Source organism: Gadus macrocephalus, chromosome 20 (genome assembly GCF_031168955.1).
Source record: "Gadus macrocephalus chromosome 20, ASM3116895v1".
Taxonomy (NCBI): domain Eukaryota; kingdom Metazoa; phylum Chordata; class Actinopteri; order Gadiformes; family Gadidae; genus Gadus; species Gadus macrocephalus.
In genome coordinates, this window is record NC_082401.1 from 8669570 (window position 1) to 8693103 (window position 23534).

The following is a 23534-nucleotide window of genomic DNA, read 5'->3' on the forward strand; positions in this document are numbered from 1 at the left end:
TGTACGGAACCTTGGTTCTTCACTTGTTATTAGACGACATTATTTACATGAGACACAGAATGGCAGCATGCAAGTGCAGCTCAGTGCAATCAACTTGACCTTTTATGTTTCTGAAATGAGACTATGATTACGACATTGTGTTAATGCAACGCCATCCTATATCGGCTTTTTTTTTTTGAAAGGCATATTAGGAAATGATATAATATTAACTGTACACTGAAAACATTTTGTATGTACAGTGGTTCACACGAGTCACCCACTTATGATGTTCACGTTCAAGACATCATGTCTGCGAAAGCTACCAGAGTTGTGTCGCAAGCATTGCTTTTCTCGGACGTGTATACAAGCCTTCTCGTCCAGACTGGTTTTGGGCATCGAGACCAGCTGTGATGACACCGGCGCAGCAGTAATGGACGAGACAGGGGTCGTCCTAGGAGAATTCCTCCACTCTCAGAAAGAAGTGCATCTGAAGTGAGTTGAGTGCGTAATTCGAGAACAAATCAAAGCATTTTCAAAGAGGGCCCAAATACCTGGTGGTATCTAAAAAAAAAAACAAGACAGACTGCTGGCCTTCAGAATGGCCATGATAATCACTTTTCCTATATTCCACGACAATACCAGGCAAAAGTATAACAAGGGGTTTCTATCTAGACGAATTAATGGAAATAACACAGATAAGCCAAGTGTTGAGCTTGTGAGATGTTCCCTCTAAAGGTAGGGCTTTTGAAGATGGGGAGGGATTCTGCACATGGTATTGAGCTAGACAGCTCATTCCCTCATCATGTACCACACATGAGAACATGTTTGTCATTAAGCTTATTCCTAATCCTTTTGTTTTGTTGTAAATGTCACACTTTTCTTCATATTTTTTGTCTCACCTGTCTTCTACAGGACTGGCGGCATCATTCCAACCGTGGCTCAACAACTACACAGAGAACACATCGCTCATGTTGTGCAGGAGGCTATGAACAGGAGCAGGGTGACCCCTGGGCAGCTGTCGGCCGTGGCCACAACAATAATGCCTGGCCTGGCCCTGAGCTTAGGCATCGGCCTGCATTTCAGCCTCCAGTTCGTGAGGCAGCACAGGAAGCCGTTCATTCCCATCCATCACATGGAGGCGCATGCGCTGACCGTCAGAATGCTGCAACCAATTGAGTTTCCATTCCTTGTTCTGCTCATCTCTGGGGGCCACTCGCTCCTGGCCTTGGCCAGGGGCATCGATGACTTCCTCCTTCTGGGTCAAGCGCTAGATGAAGCCCCAGGAGACACCCTGGATAAAGTAAGCAATTTTTTTGGCATACAAGGGGTTGTATGTGAAAGTTTTCACATACAAGGGGTTTGGGCGGGGGGTGTTTGTCTGCTATGGAGTAATGCAATACAAGATATTCAAGTGAAAAAATACTCCTGGAGATTAAATATTAAAAAAAGACACCTAATAAATCCCCAAAATATAAGGCTTAAGGTGTAAAATATAAAGCATACGATATGTGTTATATTTGTATTATCCCTCTCACTGTTTGAGGTCATGTGTATAGTATATATGTTTATATTTATTTATTCAAAGGTGGCAAGACGTCTGTCTCTAACAAAGCATCCAAGGTGCTCAGGGCTGAGTGGAGGGCAAGCCTTAGAGCTGCTGGCCAGGGATGGGGACAGGAGCAAGTTCCCCTTCAAGACGCCTATGGGACAACATTACGACTGCAACTTCTCATTTGCAGGCCTGCGCAATCAGGTTAATATGGTGATCAAGAAACAGGAGCAGGTGGAAGGTGAGAGACGACTGGAGATGTGGAAAGCATTCAAAAACGTCAGGATTCTCAAGATCTATGATTCCCAATCCCAGGTCTTACTGCAAATAGGAAAACATGCAAATATGAGCATCTAGGAACACCCATCAAAGATAAACACAGTTAACAATAATAAACCTTTCGAGGAGTAGTGTGTGTGCTTTGTCTGAAGAACATAGTTTTGTCTTGACCAATGTAGAATCCTGAACGGTGTTTTGCACTGATCCTAATGTTGTCTTCATAGGTGTACAGTGTTGTCCACAGATCATAGCATTATATTTACAGGTGTAGAGCCTGGAGCGGTGTTGTCGTGTGTGAATGACATCGCTGCTGCCACACAGCACACCATTGCCTGTCACTTGGCGAAGCGCACACACCGTGCCATCATGTTCTGCAAAGCCAAGGCTCTTCTGCCCACAAGCAACCCCACCCTGGTGAGAAACACTATTATTTAATTATTTTATTTGTATTATTGGTTAGTTGTTTTATTTGTGGAATTTTGTTTTGTTCTACAGATTCTTTTTTTTTTTTTTTTTTGCATATAATACATTTTCCTCTTGTCTATGTATGAGGTGCCCTTGACATGTACCTAATTTCCAAAGCTTATCAATGGGGAAAAGTTCTGTTAACCCAATTTTGATAACGTTGTTGTGGTTGTTTGTATTTGCTATCCCTATCTGTGGGAGTCTATCAGGTGGTCTCCGGAGGCGTGGCCAGTAACCAGTACATCAGGAAGGCTCTGACGGTCATCACCGACACCACCGGACTGCAACTGCTCTGTCCTCCCGCCGCGCTCTGCACAGACAACGGAGTCATGATCGCATGGTGTGTGCGGCCAGAGAGGCCGTGATTTAATTGGAATTATTTAGATGTAGATAGATGTCATGCAACCCCACAAACCTCTCAGTTTTTTTTAGAGTTTTAATGTACTTGGATTGTAATTAATAACATTCTCTGTTGATAAGATACAAGTTGGGAAACGGGTACTTGAGTTTAATTTCCTGCTGTCCTTATGGCACCAAAATTGGACGCTACTCTACGATTGTGTTATTCAAACGTGTGTGATGTGTTTTCCTAGGAATGGCGTTGAGCGTCTGAGGGCCGGGAGGGGGATTCTGCCCTTTGACCAGGAGGTCAGCTATGAGCCGAAGTAAGTCAACAGGGCTTAAGAGACAATATTGTGCAATGCACTGACACATGCATATTTTTTTTCCTTTGAAAAAACTATTTTAAAGGAGAATATTATACCACAAGGTGTGAGTGTGATTACCCTTACAAGCCGTTTCAAGAATCTGCCCCATATGACATCACTAGTGGCCGTGTCCACCTAGATGTGTGCTGGATACATCGGTCTACCAGCTTACCCAGTGGACTGAAGTAAACGTTGTTCATCTATCCAGCACAGATCTAGGTGGACACGCCCACTAGCGATGTCATATGGGGCAGATTTTCGAAACGGCTTGTAAGGCTAATCCCACTCACACCTGATATAATATGTCTCCTTTAAACATAGAAGTTCATTTCAAACTTTACGGAATTGCATATGAAATGGTTGAAATGCAATTGTATCAGCTGATAGACACCTTGTATCCTAGAGTTATAACAAACTCTAGGAAACTATTTATGAATAATTCTTATAGTTTTCTAAAACGTCACCCACGCCATACACACTGATTGGCTGATGAATGTCAGACAAGTTGTCCTCTTGAGCTCCATGTGTATTCTCGCAGGGCTCCCCTGGGGGTTGACATCACAGCAGACGTGAAGGAAGCAAACATCAAACTACCCCAAGTGAAGCTGAATATACCCGACTGAACCCGGAAACACCTCACCAATAAACATAGTCCTTTCTACCTTGTTCAAATGACGATTCAGACGTGGTGACGCCCAATTGTTTGTCAAACATATCTGTATTGTGCAGACATGTTCTGCCATTGTAATGTGTACATCATCTTCTGTGCAATAATGCACACCTTTCAGCTATATATGTAATTGCATTAATAATAAAAGCATTATTTTTCCATGTACTGTATTCAATTACTTGAATCTAATCGTTATGAAAGCAAGTGCACTAAGTCGACCCAGCCTTGATTCTGGTCCTATACGTCATTCCCTCTCCTCCAACCTATTTTACCGTCTATCTTCTCCCTTCCCCAATCCATAAAGGCAGAAAAAGATTAAGATATAACTATTAACAAGCCCAATAAATGCTTAAGTGCATATATATACGTATCCTGCACAGGATTTTCCTCATTAATAACTTATTGTTGCCATCTACAAGAGAAATCGATCATGTAATTGTTATCCACACACTTTATTTTCCATAAAGATTTGAACCCACTGCTGACAACAAGGGTTCAGACGCTGCCCTTGGCTAAGCGACCTGCCTGGTTAGGCATTCAATCAAATAGTTTAGAAAAGTGTTTCCCAAACTTTTATCTGGGGACCCATTTTTTTTAAATTACAAACCATCGCGACCCAATATAAAAAATAGTACAGTACTATCAAAATCATGCTTCTTGTTTAAAGTTTTCTTAAATGCTCATGCCGAACCGGTAGCCGTGTGTTTATGGGCAGCTATTGTTATCAAACAGTCAATCAATCAATCAATCAATCAATCAATCAATTCGCTCAGATAAGATAAGATACAACTTTATTAATCCCTAAGGGGAGAAATTTGGGAGTTTCAGCAGCAAGAAGTAAGACAGTCAAAGCTGAAAATGTAGAGATAGATGCCAAAATAGTGCAAAGGTATTTCTGTAAAAAAGAAAAAAAGTTTTTATTTTTTTTATATTATTTTAATATACATTTATTTGGCGACCCAATTAAAATCTCCCGCGACCCACATGTGGGTCGCGAACCAGTCTTTAGGAAAGAATGGTTAGAACATCTTTTGACAGACCCCACTCCAACAACATTGTTGTATGTATAGCCAAGCCAGACTTTTCTTTGTTTTTCTTTTTTTTACCTACATTTATAATAACTAAGGTTTTCTTGAGGCGAACTCTTATGTAAGTGAAACAATTTTCACAGGGACCACTAAAGTTATTCGATTCTGAGGAAAAAATAATATACACAGTTTAAGCATCCGTCCAGCAGATGGTGATAAAGACTTTATCATGTCGACTTCAAGGATTTATTATTATTATTTATTGTAAAAGCTTTTTATATTTTTATAAATCAATCAATAAAATAAAGAAAACATCGTTTGGCTCTTTTTTTTTTTTAGCTCTTTATGAATTGTATTATTCAACGTTAAGTCAGAAATATTCTGCACACTACATCCTCCATCCACCATGCGGCGGTGGAGAACAGTAAGAGGACGAACAGGAAGCAGTTAGTGAGTGAATGGATGCTGCTGTTCAGAACAGCAACATTCATTTATCAGTTTTACCTTCTTTACACTGAAAATATATTACCAGACTCAATAAACCAAACCAAAACTCCGTTTAACGGCAAGGTAAGAATACGTCCCCTCGTTAAAATTATCGTAACTACTGATGTACATGTGTTGCAGATTTGAGCTGTTGTTGAAATGTCCTTCTTAATAGTGTGTCAATCGTATTCATCCTGCATGGTGCAATGGATGGACCGACTGGACCAATGAGTCTAAACATTGCTGTGTAATCTTTAGAATACTTCAATGTATTTATACTGATATTTATTTTATTGTACCTCTGCTGTGACATCCTAGTTTCCCGCGTATGATTGACAAACTACTGCGTTCTCGCAAAATGTCCCTTCAGACAATTTAAGCACATTAAGTAACGTATTACTTTATTTTTGGTGTGTGTGTGTGTGTGTGTGTGTGTGTGTGTGTGTGTGTGTGTGTGTGTGTGTGTGTGTGTGTGTGTGTGTGTGTGTGTGTGTGTGTGTGTGTGTGTGTGTGTGTGTGTTCAACAGGTATATTGAAGATCATGGTTTAAGGTAGTGCAGGACTTTCTAAAGCCGCTACCGCCCAAGCAGAAGGATGTCGGACGAGGACGTGCCACATGTGGTCGACATGACCACCAGTGAGAAGGTAGGCTGCTCTCATGTATCAACCAGTAACGACTGGTTCTTTTAAGTTGATCATGAGCAAATCCTGCTAGTTTGAAAAACATCCACTTTTATGCTTGCTGTTATAGTTAAGAATTTGTATGACTCTCGCTTTCGTATCTTTACTAACGTCATTTGTCAAACACCTCTATATTTTCTGTATTTACACTTGTACCAATCATTTCCATAGTGAGCCAGCTTTAAGAGTTCTCTGTTTCCTCCTGCAGGTGGTGGAGCTGCTGAACCAGGCTGCTCTGATGGGGACAGAAGAGAAGCTGACAGTGCTCAAACAGGTGTGCTATTAACGTCTTCAATCTATCTCATCCTCCCTTCTGTTGATCTAAACCGCGGGTTCTTACATTCTTTCATCTTGGGACCCAAAAGATAGACGATGAAAATGACTCGGTGTGACCGTTGGACCCAAAGTACCATAGAATAAGTAATGCCGTGTAACTCCTCAAATAAGATTGCACCCCAATATTTTGTCTTGATTCATAGGATAGTCTAGTCAGTGGCTAGCAGCATTGAACTCCTAGCCAAATGGTGCAGAGTTCAAACCCTGATGTCAAACCCCTAACCTGTAGGCATCCTTGAGCCAGATGCCCTAACCCAGGGGTCTCAAACTCAATTTACCTGGGGGCCGCTGGAGGTAGAGTCTGGTTGAGGCTGGGCCACATGAAGTATTCCACCAAAAAGTGCAAACATCCAGTCTTCTCAAGCTTTACTATTAACAGTTCTGCAACATGACTGCTTTTTTGAACATGAATGGCTCTTTTGAACATGAACGGCTCTTTAAAACATAAACTTTCTTCAGAACATGAACTGTCCTTCTGAATATATGGCTTTTCTTGCCTATTCCTCCTGATAACTGCTGCTCTTCATCTGTTCATCCTTTTAACACGGGAAGAAAAAAAAAGAAAAAAGCCCTAGACTGCTGCTCTTCATCTGTTCATCCTTTTAACATCCTTTTAACGCGCAGATGATTGCGGCAGAGAAACTGAGTCGTTTAAACTTCCAGGGTCGAATATTTTTGAGAAGAGATGCATGTAATAATTTCCTAAATGTATTACATGATTTTATCTCATGATATAAAAATTTCAATTAATATGTGTCGGCCTCAACTTGATACAAAACGCTCTTTCACACATCGATATTTCCTCTCCCACTGGACACACACACACACACACACACACACACACACACACACACACACACACACACACACACACACACACACACACACACACACACACACCGACGTATCCAGGCCCATGCAGTTATAAAATGCAATGTATATGTCAAAACATAGACATTTTCTATAAATAGCCTACCAACGTTTGCAGTGAGAAAAACTGATGCACATTTCATGCTCAGGGATATGAAGCTCCACATCTTGAGGAACTTGGTTGCTAAGCGGTTAGTTTCAGATGCTTCAGTAAGCTCGAAATACATCAGAGGAGTCACACAGGAGAGAAGGGCGTATCTCCAGCGCACACACAAGCCATACCATTGGCCTACGTACATTTCACCTCCGTCTTATGCAAGGTTTTTGTGCGCAGCAAGCTTTATAAATGAGGCCCCCGGGCAAGCGCCGCTACTCAGCAAAAAAAAAAGAAAGAAAAGAAAGTGACTAAACTTTGATGTCATGTAGGGGGCCACAAAATATCGTCCGGCGGGCCGCGAGTTTGAGACCCCTGCCCTAACCCCTACCTACTTCTCAATGTCATGTATCTGAAGTCATTTTGGGAAAAATGATCTCCTAAGGGAGTAAATCCGAATGTCCTTAACATGGATTTTGTCTCTGTCAATAGGTCCAGGAGCTTATTATCAACAAGGATCCATCCCTGCTTGATAATTTTTTGGACGTAAGTGTTTCTCTGATTGTGTCGGTTTCCCATGTGAATGTTTGAACATGAAAGCTCATCAGAAATCGTGCCCTGCCTTGGCATGACGTGACGCTGAGCTGAATTGAAATTAAACTGTCAAATCATTTTGAGGGGTTTCCTTGTTATCTTGCAGGAGATGATTGCATTCCAGTCGGACAAGTCCATGGAAGTGAGGAAGTTTGTCATTGGGTTCATTGAAGAGGCATGGTGGGTAAACAGGGAACCTCCATCCATTGCTGTCACTCTGCTTTGGCCGCATTACATGGCAACATTGTACATCTCATATTTTACATAATTGGTAGACAATAGGAATAGGTCTGATACACGATTGTGCCATCTCATGCCACTGTACTGATGTGGAGTAGCTTTGGTGTATGATTGGTCAGTTTCATGTGTTAATTTGTCTTGTCCAGGACATTTTGTAATAGAGATTTTAGTCTCAAAATGTTCTCACGCTAAAATAAAGGTTAACATAAAATGGTGCAGTACTTCCTGATTTGGAGAAGCTCTGGTTAGTGATTGGTCAATTGTCTGCAACTATATTTCCTGATGTTGATAAGCTCTGCTTCGTGATTGGTCCATGTTGTTGTGCTTCCTCTCCAGTAAGCGTGACAACGAGCTGCTGCTGCGTCTGGTGGCCAACCTGAACATGCTGCTGCGGGACGAGAGCGTCAACGTGGTGAAGAAGGCTATCCTCACCCTCACACAGCTCTACAAGGTCACCCTGCAGGTACGGCACTAGCATGGGTCTACCATGAGACGCATGCCTGAGTCATTGGCCCTCATTGGTCCTATGTACTCATTGGCTGGTACTACCACTTCCAGGGTTAGGAGTATTCATTCCCGGTTTCCCACCCATGCAAGGAAATGAACGCACTCACAGTATTGTGAGACGGGCCACCAAACGGCATATTTATTTTTAGTCTCATTCAATTAATACATTCTTCTTCTCTCCTTTTGTTCTCGAATCAAAGAACAGGTTGTGGTCCCCTGTCTTAGAAGGTTAGTTCCTTCTTAACTCTTCATCCTGTCTCTCCCCGTCTGTCCCAGTGGATGGTTCGCTCCAAGGCGGTGACGGAGATGCAGGAGGCATGCTGGGACATGCTCACGCAGATGAAGGGCGACGTCCTCGCCCTGTTGGACTCTGAGAACGACGGCGTACGAACCCACGCCATCAAGTTCACCGAGTCACTCATCATCTCTCTGTCGCCGCGGACGTCTGACTCCGACGTCCCCAAGCGACAGGACGCAGACATCAGCCTGGACAAGATCCCCAAAGACCATTCCTACATCCGCTACGGTGAGGAGCTTGCGTGGAGCCGCCGTGATGGCAAACAACACGTGGGATGTGGGCAGGGGGGTCTTATTGGCTTGGGGGTTTGACTCTCAGCTTAAAGGTACTGGATTTGATCCCTCCCCAGTGTCTACTCGCTACCTATCAGCAATCTAGCGCAAGATGCCCCAACCCCTACCTGCTCCTTCATGTATAAGAATTGACTGTACAAATGGTAGTATAGGATGTTTAGCTACGTGCTGTAGATTACCCAAATGAATAATATATAACTTGAATTATATATACAATTTACATAATGAATTATGTATTCTGTGAGTCATTTCTTATATTGTTTATGGCCTAATTGGTGGCACAAGAATTTAAATGGCCAGGATGACCTTGTGCGAACTCCTCATTGGTACAATAAGACATGCATACATTAATATGTTATACAGTATGTCTTTCTGATTCTGTATGGTTTCCCTCAGTCATGCTGTGCGAGGAGGGGAAGTCAGCGCTGGAGCAGTTGCTGAAGTTCATGGTGCACCCAGCCATCTCCAGCATCAACCTGACTACGGCGCTGGGCTCCCTGGCCACGCTCGCCCGCCAGAGGCCCATGTTCATGTCCCAGGTGGTGCAGGCCTACGAGACCCTCCATGGTAAGGTGGCCAACCCCAGTGGTTCAGCTACGGTAAAATGATAACGCAAAACAACCACCACTAACCATCGATACGGGAACACAGTCACAACGAGCAGTACCCCCCAACTGTCACTACGTGGACTCAGTCACATCGTCTTTAAAGTATTTTATTTTGTTTGAGTAAAAGGATGCCAAACTATGTCTGAGAACTGCGGTAAAGCACGGTTTGGTTATAAATGAATCATCTGTGCTTAACAAGGAGAACGACATTGAATCATTTGAAGAAGCCAAATTACAAAACATGGTTGTAATGATGTGTCACATCAAATAATCACCATTTGGATGAGGTCTGAAAGTGAGATCAAGTATATGAAAGAATAGGTATATTTTAAAGTTAAGCTGGAGTCCCAGGCATAACCTGAAATACATGCATTGGTTCATTTCAGTTATTTCAGTTTCCACTTATATTGCAAACTTAAAAACTCCCAGTAATGTCACACTATGTTTTAACATTGCCATGCCCCACCCACCCCTCTCCTCAGCTAACCTGCCCCCCACGCTGGCCAAGTCCCAGGTCAGCAGCGTGCGGAAGAACCTGAAGATCCACCTGGTGGCGGTGCTCAAGCACCCCTGCAGCCTGGACTTCCAGGCCCAGATCGGCACCCTGCTGCTGGACCTGGGTATGCCCCAGAGCGAGATCAGCCGCGCCACGCCCGTCCCCCGGGAGCCCCGGAAGAGACCCCGCAGCGAGCAGTACACCGAGGGCAAGAAGATCAAGATGGGTGAGTGGTCGGATGACGGAGAGGATGGGGTTCACGTATGGGCACGAGGTGAGGGGGACGGAGAGAACGAGTGATATGTCGGTTTGCGTATGTTCAAATATTTTCGGCCTTTATAGTCAGCAAAGCTGCAGAGGAAAGTTCGGTTGAAAGAGTGCGGAAATGACATGTCGTTTTGGTTAACGCTATAATACAGTGTAATAGTATTCAAAATGGTCAAGCTGTTTGATTTTAGAATTGGTTTGGTTAGTGGCTCGGGTGTGTGACTCCCTCCCGAAAGGTCCTTGGTTCAATCCCGCAGTCTACCTGTAGACGTCCTAGATGCAAGATGCCAAACCCCGGCCTGCTCCTTAGTGCACTGTAAGGCGCTCTGGATAGTTAATAGTACACAGCGATGGGACATTTGGACTTTGGCTCATCTTCCATGTGGTTGTCATGACGATACGGTTGTCGTTAATGTGCGTGCGTGTTCAGAGCCTGCTCTGATGGAGGATGACGAGGAGAAGGAGGAGCCAGCAGCAATGTCGGTCTCCAAACCCTCCCCCGCCCCCGCCGCCCAGACCGCCATCGACCTCACCGCCCACTTCCTCCACCCCCTGCTCAACGCTGAGAACGTCGCCAACCTGGTCAGACACTCTCACTCTGTCTGCAGAGTTAGGATGAGCACTTAAATAGTGACCATTACATTATTTACTTTAGTTAGTTGGTTAATTGATTTATATAGTTTGTTTTCTTCAGCTACATTCTTTAGCTAATTTTGTTATTTAGTGACTTTCCTCAGGGTTAGGTTTATTTAGTTTCTTCAACAGTTTCCTTCATTAGATAGTTGGCTACTCTCTTGAAATATATTATGTAACGGTTACTTTTAATGTTCCAGTAACATTTTGTAAATGCTTCCACTCTTTTAGACTTGATAATTACTTTCTTTGACCGTTACAGTATGCTTCTTCAACCGTCCCCCCTCCTCCAGTACACTTCCTCCTCATCTCACCTCTCCTCTGTTCCCATTGGCTAGGTGCTCATCAGCATGGTGTACCTGCCAGACGTCATGCCCGCCTCCTTCCAGGCCACCTACACACCTGTGGAGTCGGCCGGCACCGACGCCCAGATCAAACATCTGGCTCGGCTCATGGCCACGCAGATGACGGCGGCGGGCATCGGCCCAGGTAAGAGACTGCTTCCCTGTGTTAGCACCCTCTGGTGACAGGGGGTGGGATGGCTGCCCAGAGGGGTGATGGATGCAACGCTGTATGGATGAATGTTGAACAGTTTACATTGAAAGAAATCTGAATCATCACACTTGTGTGATGATTCATTGTGTGAGGATGTATTGCTTATTTTAATAAACAAAGTATTAGATCGGAGACTGGGTCAACAGTGGGTCAGTATTCCCTCTCATTGTGAATCAAATCCGGATTCAAATGCATCCCTCCCGATCAATCCCACGTTCATGGATCGAACCCTGGTGAACCCTAAATGACTCGGTTGGAAGGGAAACGAATAACCATAGGGTTTGTGTAATGAACAGGATTTAACTAACAAACCTCTCCCCCCTCCCCCGCAGGTCTGGAGAAGAGTCGTGCACGGGAGGGGGACTCCAAAGAGAGCCTGGGGGAGGACGAGCTGTCCCAGGAGATGCTGATCAAGAGAAAGCTGCCAATGGCCCACGGCCAGGCCATCTCCGTGGTGGGCACCCCCTACCCGGAGAAGCAGGCCGCCATCGAGGTGCCGCTCACCAAGAAGCTCCCGGAGCCCATCCTGCCCTCCACACAGCCCAAGTACGCCCCCTGGCTCTTCCTCAGTTGCCCCTGTACAGTTGAACCTGATGCTAGTCCTGATGGCTCTCCCATGTCCCGAGTCTTTCTTTCAATTTACTGGCTTTGCAGGGTTCTCAGGGTAGTTGTTGTTGCTTAGGTAAGGGATGATGTATAGAACGCCTGTCATTATCGGGAGAATATGCACCCGACAGGGCGAACCGGACACCGACGTGTGTCCGGTACTTATCCTGCTCATTACATGGCTACTTGCCAAAACGAAAAAATAACTTCATAAGGTGTCTTTTTACAATTACCATTCGTAGTGTTGACCAGCAGAGTAATTGGGTTTATAAATTACCGGACTACTTGCGGAGTACTACTTGCCATTATATGCTTGGCACCGTTCAATTATCGGGAAAATTGTTCACCGCCGGATGTCGGGAGGCCCATGCAAGTGAACGGAGCGTTCCACAGCATTGAGAAGAGCCGTGTAATAAATATATATTATTATTTCTTGATTGTTGATGTTTTTCAACCTGATTCCCTTGGGTATATTTTAGCATATTTCGACATGCATAATAATTAATATATTCATTACATTTAATTGGTGTGTAAAATTGGCCTGAGAATATATTTATTTGAATATATGTAGAGATATTATAGAGCATAACCATTTTACGAGTAAATATTTGAGTACAGTTTGAGTAGTTAAGCATTCGTTCTTAGGTTGGGTGAGGGGTGTATTTGACTTCTTGTATTATAAGTAGTGATGGGCATAGATTATTTTTTTTAATCTAGATTAATTCCGAAATTAATCTAGATTAAAATGGCAAACGGCAAAAACTCAGTTTGTTTACCTTGACAGCGGTCAATTATGCTGGGCAATGGTGATTTATCAAATATAATTCACCGCCGGAAGTTGTGAAGTGCCCGTGCAAGTGAACGAAACATAAACAAAAATAATTGACAGCTGAACGTTGGGAAGGCCCATGCAAGTGAATGGAGCAGTCTACAGCATTGAGAAGAGCCGTGTAATAATCCATAATAATGTAAGGTTTAGAAGTTAAATATTTTAAAGTTGTAGAATAAATTAATGTAATTTAAATTTGAGTTAATTTGCTAGAAATCATTTACATATTTATGTTACACAATTATTACTTATTTACATGTTTACATATTTAACACAGTCGGGATATTCTGTTGATTCTGCCTCTCTGATTCCCTCACGTTTACCTCAGTCTAAATTCTAGCTTCTGATTGGTTAGTTCAGTCATGTGATGGGTCCGAACAAGGAAGTGTTTGAAAATAGATTAAAAAAAATAGCGATATTTTTTTTATCGTGCGATAAAAGTTTCGCGTTAACGCCGATAACGGCCCACCACTAATTATAAGTCTTATACTATACTAAACCGTACAATTATAATAACAGAAACTCCTGAGCCTTGAATAAAATAATTGTACTTTTTAACACAATATATCACTCACAAACGTCCGTCCCCCGCCCCGAAAATATTTGACTGCAAAGTGTTTAGTTACATTCGTTGACCAATGAGAATTCTTGCAAGTACATGAAGTCTGACCAACCGCCCAAAACCTGACTGATTGCTTGCAGGTTGCCGGGCGCGACGGGCAAGAGGAAGGTGTTCCGGCTGGCGGATGTGGTTCAGCCCCTGCTGGAGGGCCAGATTGAGAAGCTCACGTCCGGGGCTGTCAAACGCATCCTCGACTCTGAGAAGAACATTGCCCAGAGCGGCATGGCCCACGTGAGTTGGGGTCCACGCACGCCTCGTTTTGTCATTGTCAACATGACAAATTGTCCTCATTGTATGCCTCGAAAGAAATCGAGGCATACAATCAATTTATCAATATCAATCCACACATAGTCTGTATTTTTTCATACGAGCGGTAGTCGGGTGTATCTAAATGAGTTGGGGCATAGAAAATGGAAAGTTCTTAATGCAACACAAGGGCTATAACGATGAAATAAACAAGTCAGATGAGAGGTTTCTAAATGAGCTGATATGGTACTCAATATAGTCACTGATGTGTGGGCTGTTCGTTTAACAATGCGAGCCCTTGTATTGTTGATTTGCAGAGAGTTGTAATGGGTTGGGCTGTGTGGGAAAGGTCTGTCTAGTTGGGCTCAGTACCCTGCGTACACTGTTTCAGTCAAAGCCCAAAATTCTGTGGTTTCTGCCTCACCTTGGTGGCTCAACGGTGTGAACCGCCTTTCCCTCTCCCCACGCCAGATCCGGGTGAAGCTGCTGTCGCGGCTGGTGACCCAGTTCGAGGGCATGATGAAGGAGGACGTGCTGGCCTTCATCCTGGAGGACATCCGCAGCCGCAGTGACCTGGCCTTCTCCCTGCTGTACCAGGAGTACAACGCCTACCTCAGCCAGCTGCCCGAGGGCCTGCTGGACGGCTACGACCACTGCCTCTACACCCTGCTGTCGGGCCTGCAGGAGAAGCCCGAGCAGAGGGACGGGTGAGGGGCCATGCTGAGGGGCATCTGCATTCAAAACTCTCTATCTATCTCTTGGAATAGAACCATTCATCTGATTATCCATCTATTATTTGTTTCCCGTTAATACCGTAATCCCTCTCTGGTCTTCTGCTCTCTTCCAGTCTTTTCACCAAGCTGGTTCTGGAAGCACCCGTCATTACAGAGTCGGCGCTGGAAGTTATCCGGCGATACTGTGAGGACGAGGTGAGCTGCAAATCGCCACAACAGTACTGGTCCTGAGATCTGTACCATGCACTGACTGACGATTTATTCATATAACTGCTTTTATAGAAAGACATGATGCTACCTGCCATCCACTCTAGCTCTTTGTTTCGGAGTCTGCATGCACATATGGCATTAAAATATCTGATACAGCAGATTTATTTCAAAGGCTTTCAAAGTAGATTTGCTGCATTATTCACATGCCGTACCTCATGTGCACTGTGCTCCAGTCCCGGGTGTATCTGGGCATGAGCACGCTGAAGGAGCTCATCGTCAAGCGACCGTCGAGACAGTTCCAGTACCTCCACGTCCTGCTTGACCTCAGCTCCCACGAGAAGGAGAAGGTAAGCATGGCCCATGCCCCGGACACTGGCTCCTCCTGCTGGCTCCTGCAAGAGTGTGCTCTGATATCATCACCCGCTCAGCCATCGTGAGCATACGTACTAGCTTTAGCACCATCCAATAATAACAACACTCCGGTTGATTGGCCCCCGGAAATTTTTGAATTCATCCAAAAGCTTGCACATGCTCTAATTCTTTGACCAACTAATAAGTCCCTCCAGAAAAATGCGGTGTTTTTTTGTGATTGTGGCGGCCAAAAATCCTTGATTATGCGGCACGTTTTCTTAAAACATGCGATGAAATCTTGTGTGAAGTAAACGCAATATTTTTAAACTTTCTGCTAAGATATTTTTGTGCGGAAATCTGCAATTTATGTGGTAAAAGTGCGGCTTATTTGAAAAAATGCGGCCCCCCGCATGAATATGCCGACTTTGGCTGATTATGCGTTGAATTATGCGATCGCATAATCATGTTTTTCTGGAGGGACTGACTAATGAGTATTGGTGGATCTAGAATATCTCATAATAACTGTATCCATTATCCCAAGTTGAGCCATTTGGCTCCAGCTTGCTGCGGAGCGCTACCATTTAAATATCTTGTTGGGTGACTTGAAGTTTTATTGTGATGGGTTCCTTGGTTGCGTAGGTTCGCAGCATGGCCCTGCAGTTCATCAAGCGTATGTACGAGAAGGACCAGCTACGGGACTACATCGAGAAGTTTGCCCTGAACTACATGCAGCTGCTGGTCCATCCCAACCCCCCCTCTCTGCTCTTCGGCGCCGACAAAGACACGGGTTGGGACTATTTTTGTGTTTGTCTCTTTCGGGCTCCAGAGATAACAAAATAATCAGTCGCGTATGATAATTGTTGCTTTGAGATGAGGGGTGAGGATAAACTGATTTATTTAATATCCTATTCCTGGAAAATATGAAATTCATGCAAGTGCCTCTTTGTACCAGACCCAATTTTGTAGGAGCTAGATTCTAGACAAACCTAGATTCGCTCTTGCATCATTTTATAATAATAATAGTTCATTGCATTATAGATTGGCGGTGCATTAATGCACAAAATATATTGTTAGGTGCATGTTCAGGTGCATGCTTCAAGCCGATCTGAATCAAGTCCAGAACTATTAAAATACTGCAAACCCCCTTCAGTAGCTCCACCATTCGCGTCCACCCCTCATGATGTCGATGTGTCGGGGTATTATATGTTTTGTTTTCCCCTCCCAGAGGTGGCGGCGCCATGGACGGAGGAGACAGTGAGGCAGTGTCTGTTCCTCTACCTCTCCCTGCTGCCCCTCAACCACAGGCTGGTCCACGAGCTGGCCTCCGTCTACACCGAGGCCATCGCCGACATCAAGCGTAGCGTGCTGCGTGTCATCGAGCAGCCCGTGAGTCCCCTGGTCCTCCCCGCTTCGTTTCCATCCTATGTGATCGACCCCGGCCCCCTTTCCAGCTGGTAGATGACAGACACTTTAGCACAAGCAAATAATTGAATTTGGCTACAAATAGGCTGTGGACAATCGAACACGGTACCTTTCGGGCTGGGAGTTGAACCCCAGAGCCAGCAGAATACCATCACTATTAATGTAGTCCTTCCCTTTAGTACAAGCAACAATAGTATTTAACAACCATGGCTTCATATAGAAGGCCTTGCCGAGGAGCGGTTGCTGGAGGTCGTCCGTGGTTCTTTGCCCTCGTGTGTTTTTCCTCATCTGCTCGTCTCCAACTCATCATCTACGTGGCGTTGCAGATCCGTGGCATGGGGATGAACTCCCCCGACCTCCTGCTGCTGGTGGAGACGTGTCCCAAAGGAGCGGAGACGCTGGTGACCCGCTGCCTCCACATCCTCACCGACAAAGGTGAAGAAGGCTCACAAACGAGCTCGCTGTCGGTGGCTGCTTAGGGATGTCAACCTGGGTTGACATCGCCACAGTCACAACATAACATTTGACTCTATTCATTAAATAAATTGATGTATTCAATCCAAATGTATTTGGTTTCAGACCAAAGCACTAGGGTTAGTTTCAGATTGTAAAACGCTACTTTTTCCTCATGTTTTTATCATACACCTATTCTCAAAATATATGTATGTATGTAATATATATACAAAGCTGTTCCAGAGAGTGACCCCCCCCGCTATGTGTCTGCAGTGCCCCCATCCCCAGAGCTGGTGGAGAGGGTTAGAGACCTGTACCACAAACGAGTGCCTGACGTCCGCTTCCTTATCCCCGTCATCAACGGCCTGGAGAAGGTGAGCTGTCCTCCTCCATAACGTTAACCTCATAATAATAATAATAATAATAATTAAATGTATTATTATTATATTATTATTATTATAATGTATTGCGTGTTCATTAGTGTTCATTAGTGTTGATTGATAGATTTTCTGTACTTTATCCTTTTGTATACTTTTTATTTATTAATTTTTTCGTTCCCACTGTACTTGCTGTTGTGATGCCCAACTTAACCCTCTACTATGTTTTAATTGCCTTTTTTATATCTCATCTCTGCTCCTCTGTTGTGTTGGTTTCTTTGCTGTTCAGAAAGAAGTGATCCTGGCTCTCCCTAAGCTGATCAAACTGAACCCCATCGTGGTGAAGGAGGTGTTCAACCGGCTCCTGGGCACACAGCACAGTAAGATAACATATTCATTTGCTGCTTGCAAAGTCATTTAGCCTTCACATTTATCCCAAGCGACTTGCTTTGACCTTGTAGACTCATGTCATTCATTAGCAGGGGAGGGTGAGGCATCACACTCCAGGTCCCTACAGGTTAGGCTGCGGATAATGGGCTGCGAACTCAGTACCTTTTGACTGGGAGACAAACCCCCTACGCCCGACTATACTTCACTTTATCTTTCCTGCACTGCATTTAGCCTGGCCGATGCTGGAATGTCTTTATTACATTATTATTCTCACCGTACATTAAAATTTTTCTTACAACTTTTCATGAATCAACAACGCAAGCGTTTCAGTGCATTGTTTTGGTTTCTGTCTTCCAGGTGAAGGCAGTTCATCGATGTCGCCCCTCACCCCAGGGGAGCTCCTCGTCTCTCTGCACAACATCGACTCAACCAAGTGTGACATGAAGTCCATCATCAAAGGTTAGACTGAAGCCGACCCGTTACTAACGTACCTCTTTTCCCAAGCCTATGACCTCCCCTACCCATAACCACCCCTATCCCTATCTATTATCACACTCCACCTTGCTTCTGTTCTCTGTTGTGCTGTCTTCCGCTTGTCCCCCCTGATTGTCATTTCCCTCTTCGTGTTTTATTTTGTAAGCGTCTTTGGGTCATTGAAAAGCGCTATAGAAAATGAATGAATTATTATTTTTTATTATTACCGCACCCGACACCTTTCGTTGGTTTCCGTTTGATTCCCTATGAAAACCAAATCACGTTCCCCCATTGTTGATTTTTCTTATGCTTGATAGATGCTGCATGCGAGTGCGATCACGATCATGTCTATATTAAATAAAATTAGATGATGATAAGATGGTACTTTATCTATCCCAGACGGGAAAATATGGGTGTGAGGCAGAAAGTACAGGACACTCGTATGATTAATAAGGTGCATTTAAAATATGAATACAACTCTAAAATATATACAGACATTTGATCTGCTTAAGGGGTTTCAAACCAAGGAGTCAGGAACACTGCAAGGCCAAATATATTTGTAACGCAACTATCTTTAAAGTTTTTGTTCTCTGATGCCACACAACAAATATCCAGATCATTCACAAAATAAGAACGCCAAACTCTTCTGCACGTCTCCTGGCTGGGACCATAAAGTGCCCTGATGCTGACCCCTCCCCTCCCCTCCCCTCACCAGCCACCAACCTGTGCTACGGGGAGAAGAACGTGTACACGTCGGAGGTGCTGGCGGTGGTGATGCAGCAGCTGATGGAGCAGAACCCCCTGCCCATGTTGCTGATGCGGACCGTCATCCAGAGTCTCAGCATGTACCCCCGGCTGGGCGGCTTCGTCATGAACATCCTGTCCCGCCTCATCGTCAAGCAGGTGGGCCCGCCGAGACCACCTCGGTGCTGGAAGGGTTTAGAATTGTTCTAATTATTGATAAAAATAATATTCATATAATGCTAATAAAAGATTATAATATCGATATAATTTAAAAATTATAATGAAATTAACAATAAATAACTTTGTGTATATTATTTAACATTTATTATTAAAATAACAAGATATATTTTTTAATTATTAGGGGGTGCCTCCCAATATCTGTTGTGGATAGACGGGTGAAGCCAGAAGCCTTAAGGAAAGTCTTCCAATCGCGTCCCTAACGTGTGTCTGGTCCCCCCCAGGTGTGGAAGCACCCCAAGGTGTGGGAGGGCTTCGTGAAGTGCTGCCAGAGGACCAAGCCCCAGTCGTTCTCCGTGTTGCTGCAGCTGCCCGCCACCCAGCTGACCAGCGTGTTCGACCGCTGCCCCGAGCTCAGGGACCCGCTGCTGCAGCACGTCCACTCCTTCACCCCCCATCAGGTACGCACATACACTTGCACTTGCATATGCAAATACACACACCTGATGAGCCACTTTCCATTTCCGCTGGTAAAGCTGTGGTCATGGTGGCAACTGACCATTTTCTTTTTTTTGTTATTTGCTTTCTATCGTGCTTATCACTGCTACACACGTTTCAGATTCTGCTTTAAAATGGTTGGATGTAAATTAGCAATGGTATTTTTCTTGATTCAATTGGTCAAACATTTACCTTCAATGGAACAAAAGCCAATATGGATCAGCATAAGTGTACAGTTTAGCACAGCAGTAGACCATCGTCCGGCTCCACTATAAAGGTGTTAGACTATACATTGCTCCCTGTACTGTGTGGTGTTGCTGATGGGTTCTGTCTCCTGCTCCGCAGCAAGCCCATATCGCCCCCTCGGTCATGGGCGTCCTGGAGGCCAGCGATCAGCCTACGGTCATGCCTGTGGGCCCCCCTGTGGAGAGACGGGTAACCGTGGGGAACACTGCTTCTAATAGCTATACTCGGATTACTGTTATGTCTGTTGGTGACTGTGAAACCTACAGACCCAATTAAGTTACATGCTGTTTGGGTGTCAAGCAGCGAACCTATTGTTCTTGTATGAGTTCCTATTATTATTATCCTTCAGTGGGAGTCTATGGCAGCCCATAGAACGCCTTGGTGAAAAGATGTGAAATTTGGCACACTAGTTCAGGACAGTCCCATTAGCACATGAAGCTAATTTGAGGTCGCTAGCTCATCATCTCTAGCGCCACCAATAGGTCAAAGTTGGACATGCATTCATGTTTATAACTTTCGACCCATTGATCCAATATTCACAAACAAGGTATCATTGGATTCCTTGATCCAAGCCGAGTTCAACGCACCCTATGTCGTCATTTCGCGATGATGGATTTTCCGCCATCTTGGTTTATGTCAAAAACCTTCAAAATACTACTCCTACCACAAATCTTGTCCAATCATCTCGAAACTTGGCACACATGATCTTCAGGCCATACTCGATTTTTCAAATTCGACCGCGAAGTCACCAAACAGCAAGTAAGCCAGTTTCTGAGCAGCCCTTTCACATATCATAACCAAACTTGGTAAATGGAACCATGACATCTTTTTTGGTGACCATCGACCACTAGGGGGCGCTATAATTAATGAAGACGTGTTTTAACTCCTCTCTCTTCACATGAGTATATTTCAAACTTATTTTCAATGTCTGGTGATACTGTCAGACCGCCCCATATAGCTAATAAAATATTTCCCATGGCAACATCAGAAATTGGCCGCCATTTTTAAAGTTGTCTATATCAATATTACATTAAAATTCAAAACCGTTTGGCCGTGACAGCCAATCAAACTTGACGGCAAAGCCTGGCCGCCATGTTGAAAGTTGTCAATATCAACATTACATACAGGCCACAAATTATGTGGCCTGTATGTGGCAAGTTTAATTATCATTAAACTTGCCCTATATGATCTTCAGACCAAGCCGAACAAATCAGCCTTTTCTAGTTCAAAACCGTTTAGCTGTGACAGCCAACCAAACTTGACCTCAAAGCCGCCAAACAGGAAGTAAGCCTGTTCTCACCAACTCTTTAACCTATCATAGCCAAACCCAATCGTCATGAACCTTGCCATATATGATCTTCAGACCAAGCTGAACAAATCTGCCAAACCGCTTTTTCTAATTCAAAACCGTTTGGCCGTGACAGCCAATCAAACTTGACGGCAAAGCAGCCAAACAGGAAGTTCTGTTGTCAGCATCTCTTTAACATATCATAGCCAAACTTGGTCATTTGTTCTGTCGGGCAGACGATAATGGGCCCTTACCACTAGGTAGGGTAATTTTTCCATTGAGTAAACATTGACACGTACTCGCATAATGCTCTAGTTCATCCCACCAGCCGTCGTTATTACCGATTACCGAGACGGTCGTCATGTAGCCGCCTAGCCGATTATGTAAGCCCGGCCGATTACATCCGTCCGGCGGAATTAGTTTATCGAGTCCCATTATGCTTGACACCCACATTGCTGCTCGCAGTCGCAACTATATTTATTATTGCCATGCTGCTATGAATTCAAAATATTTTGTTTTATAAATGGAGCATGCAGAGGCTAGGGCAGCTTGCTCAAGGATGCTTACTGTTTGTTGGGGAGCCAACACCATGACCACTATTGGACTATCATACACAATCACAAACATACACTAACACACATACACAATCATCTAGGAGTTAAAACCCAACAGCGACTTGACGTCAATACATGAACCGATCATCAGGGAGGGGGTGGGGTTTAAGAACCTTAAGGTATCCCTCATTCTGACCCCTCGTTTCCTGTAGGTCGAAGGGGCCCCTGCTCAAGCTCCCCCACTAAAGGCAGAAGCTGCTGCTCCTCCTCCAGTGAAGGTGACGCTGGTGGAAGACCGGCCCGTCCAGTCCCACCTCCCCCCTGTCCAGACCCACCTCCCCCCTGTCCAGACCCACCTCCCCCCTGTCCAGGCTCGCCTCCCCCCTGTCCAGACCCACCTCCCCCCTGTCCAGACCCACCTCCCCCCTGTCCAGACCCACCTCCCCCCTGTCCAGACCCACCTCCCCCCTGTCCAGACCCACCTACCCTCTGTCCAGGCACATCTCCCCGCTGTCCAGGCACATCTCCCTGCTGTCCAGTCCCATCCCCAGCCAGTCCAACAGAAGCAGCCAGACCTCAGGACCAGCGAACCCGTGGAAGAACCCATGGACCAGGGAGGGCTGGACACGGTGGTCCAGGAGAAACCAGACCCTAGGGTGACCCAGGTAGGATCAAGGTTCATCTGTGAATACACTTCATGAGGCTAGCTGGCATATTTTCAATAGTGATATCTTGTGTATAAGGACTCATACTTTATGTATATCTTTTATGTTTGAATTATTGTACATTCTGATTGTTTGAATTCTTATGACCGTCCTGTACTAACTTCTGTGTTGCCCACTTTTATCTTCTGGGATAAACAAAGGGCAATTTATATTACTGTTATCTATTTAGTCATTTATTCTTTGTCTTTGGGGATCAAACCCATACCTTTTCTTCAGGGAGTCAAATGCCCTAGGCACTCCACTTTCCTGAACCCATTGTTTTAATATTTTCCAAGTAAAACAGAATGTCAGGCTTAAACCAAGGCTGTAGTGATGACGGCCATACCAAAAAAAAAAATCAAATGAAAGTGTTAACACTATCAATATTATTCAGGACAGTTTTAACTCAAGGAAACTACACATCATTGTTTATTTATTTTGTTTGTAGGTTGAGGTGCAAAGGCCAGAGGAGTCTTCAACTCCTCCAGCAGAAACCACAGAAGAAGAACCAATGGAGACGGCTGATCCTGAACTGTCAGAGTTGAATGAACCAACCGAAGATGCCGATGCAGACCGCGCAGAAGAGTCAAAGGACGGGAGCGGAGAAGAAGAGCCTGAATAAATTGTCTAAAAAGAAACAATTAAGAGTTTGTTAGTTTAGGTTACTTTTGGATCATATTTAGTTGTTTTGTACGAAATTTAAAAAATGATATTTTGATGAAAAAAATGTTTAGTTCATGTATGTTTCGCTTTTTCCTTTCTTTCATTTTGAGAAGGCGAATAAAAATATCAAACCGAAATTGTCTGTTTTATTCATATTTTACTGTCAGCACAGTTTGTTTTTACTGGTTGCAAATGTAAATAAATAAACGTGCATGTGTGTTTGTATATATGTGTCGTGTGTGTGTAACCATTATCTGAAGATGAACAATATTAATAATTGGTTATTACAATGGACCATGTTATTCAACGTG

The 23534-nt window shown here is 44.3% G+C and overlaps 2 protein-coding genes across 2 annotated transcripts; both read left to right on the forward strand.

Moving 5' to 3' along the window:
* Positions 1-30: 30 nt before the first annotated feature.
* Positions 31-3812, forward strand: osgepl1 (O-sialoglycoprotein endopeptidase-like 1). The gene is made up of 7 exons (XM_060040048.1): positions 31-471; positions 892-1279; positions 1565-1769; positions 2073-2221; positions 2482-2612; positions 2866-2937; positions 3518-3812. Exons 1-7 carry the CDS (start codon positions 263-265, stop codon positions 3600-3602), a joined length of 1239 nt encoding a protein of 412 aa, XP_059896031.1. The 5' UTR covers positions 31-262; the 3' UTR covers positions 3603-3812.
* Positions 3813-5089: 1277 nt separating this feature from the next.
* On the forward strand, positions 5090-23450 carry sympk (symplekin). Its single transcript, XM_060040041.1, has 27 exons — positions 5090-5247; positions 5691-5808; positions 6053-6118; positions 7637-7690; positions 7845-7918; positions 8315-8441; positions 8762-9011; positions 9473-9643; positions 10167-10406; positions 10878-11029; positions 11419-11569; positions 11968-12181; positions 13773-13923; positions 14410-14645; positions 14786-14867; positions 15116-15229; positions 15873-16020; positions 16459-16619; positions 16982-17090; positions 17382-17482; positions 17775-17865; positions 18233-18334; positions 19065-19252; positions 19555-19731; positions 20114-20203; positions 22069-22521; positions 23009-23450. Exons 2-27 carry the CDS (start codon positions 5758-5760, stop codon positions 23180-23182), a joined length of 3927 nt encoding a protein of 1308 aa, XP_059896024.1. The 5' UTR covers positions 5090-5247; positions 5691-5757; the 3' UTR covers positions 23183-23450.
* The last annotated feature ends 84 nt before the right edge of the window (positions 23451-23534 follow it).

Excerpts from the sequence above, each read along its gene's own strand:
- sympk (XM_060040041.1), top strand. The coding sequence starts at position 5,758 with ATGTCGGACGAGGACGTGCCACATGTGGTCGACATGACCACCAGTGAG. Across the intron at positions 9,644-10,166 it reads GGCCTACGAGACCCTCCATG|CTAACCTGCCCCCCACGCTG; the intron begins GTAAGGTGGCCA and ends CCCTCTCCTCAG. Across the intron at positions 14,646-14,785 it reads AAGCCCGAGCAGAGGGACGG|TCTTTTCACCAAGCTGGTTC; the intron begins GTGAGGGGCCAT and ends GCTCTCTTCCAG.
- osgepl1 (XM_060040048.1), top strand. The coding sequence starts at position 263 with ATGATGTTCACGTTCAAGACATCATGTCTGCGAAAGCTACCAGAGTTG. Across the intron at positions 472-891 it reads CAGAAAGAAGTGCATCTGAA|GACTGGCGGCATCATTCCAA; the intron begins GTGAGTTGAGTG and ends TGTCTTCTACAG. Across the intron at positions 1,770-2,072 it reads GAAACAGGAGCAGGTGGAAG|GTGTAGAGCCTGGAGCGGTG; the intron begins GTGAGAGACGAC and ends TTATATTTACAG.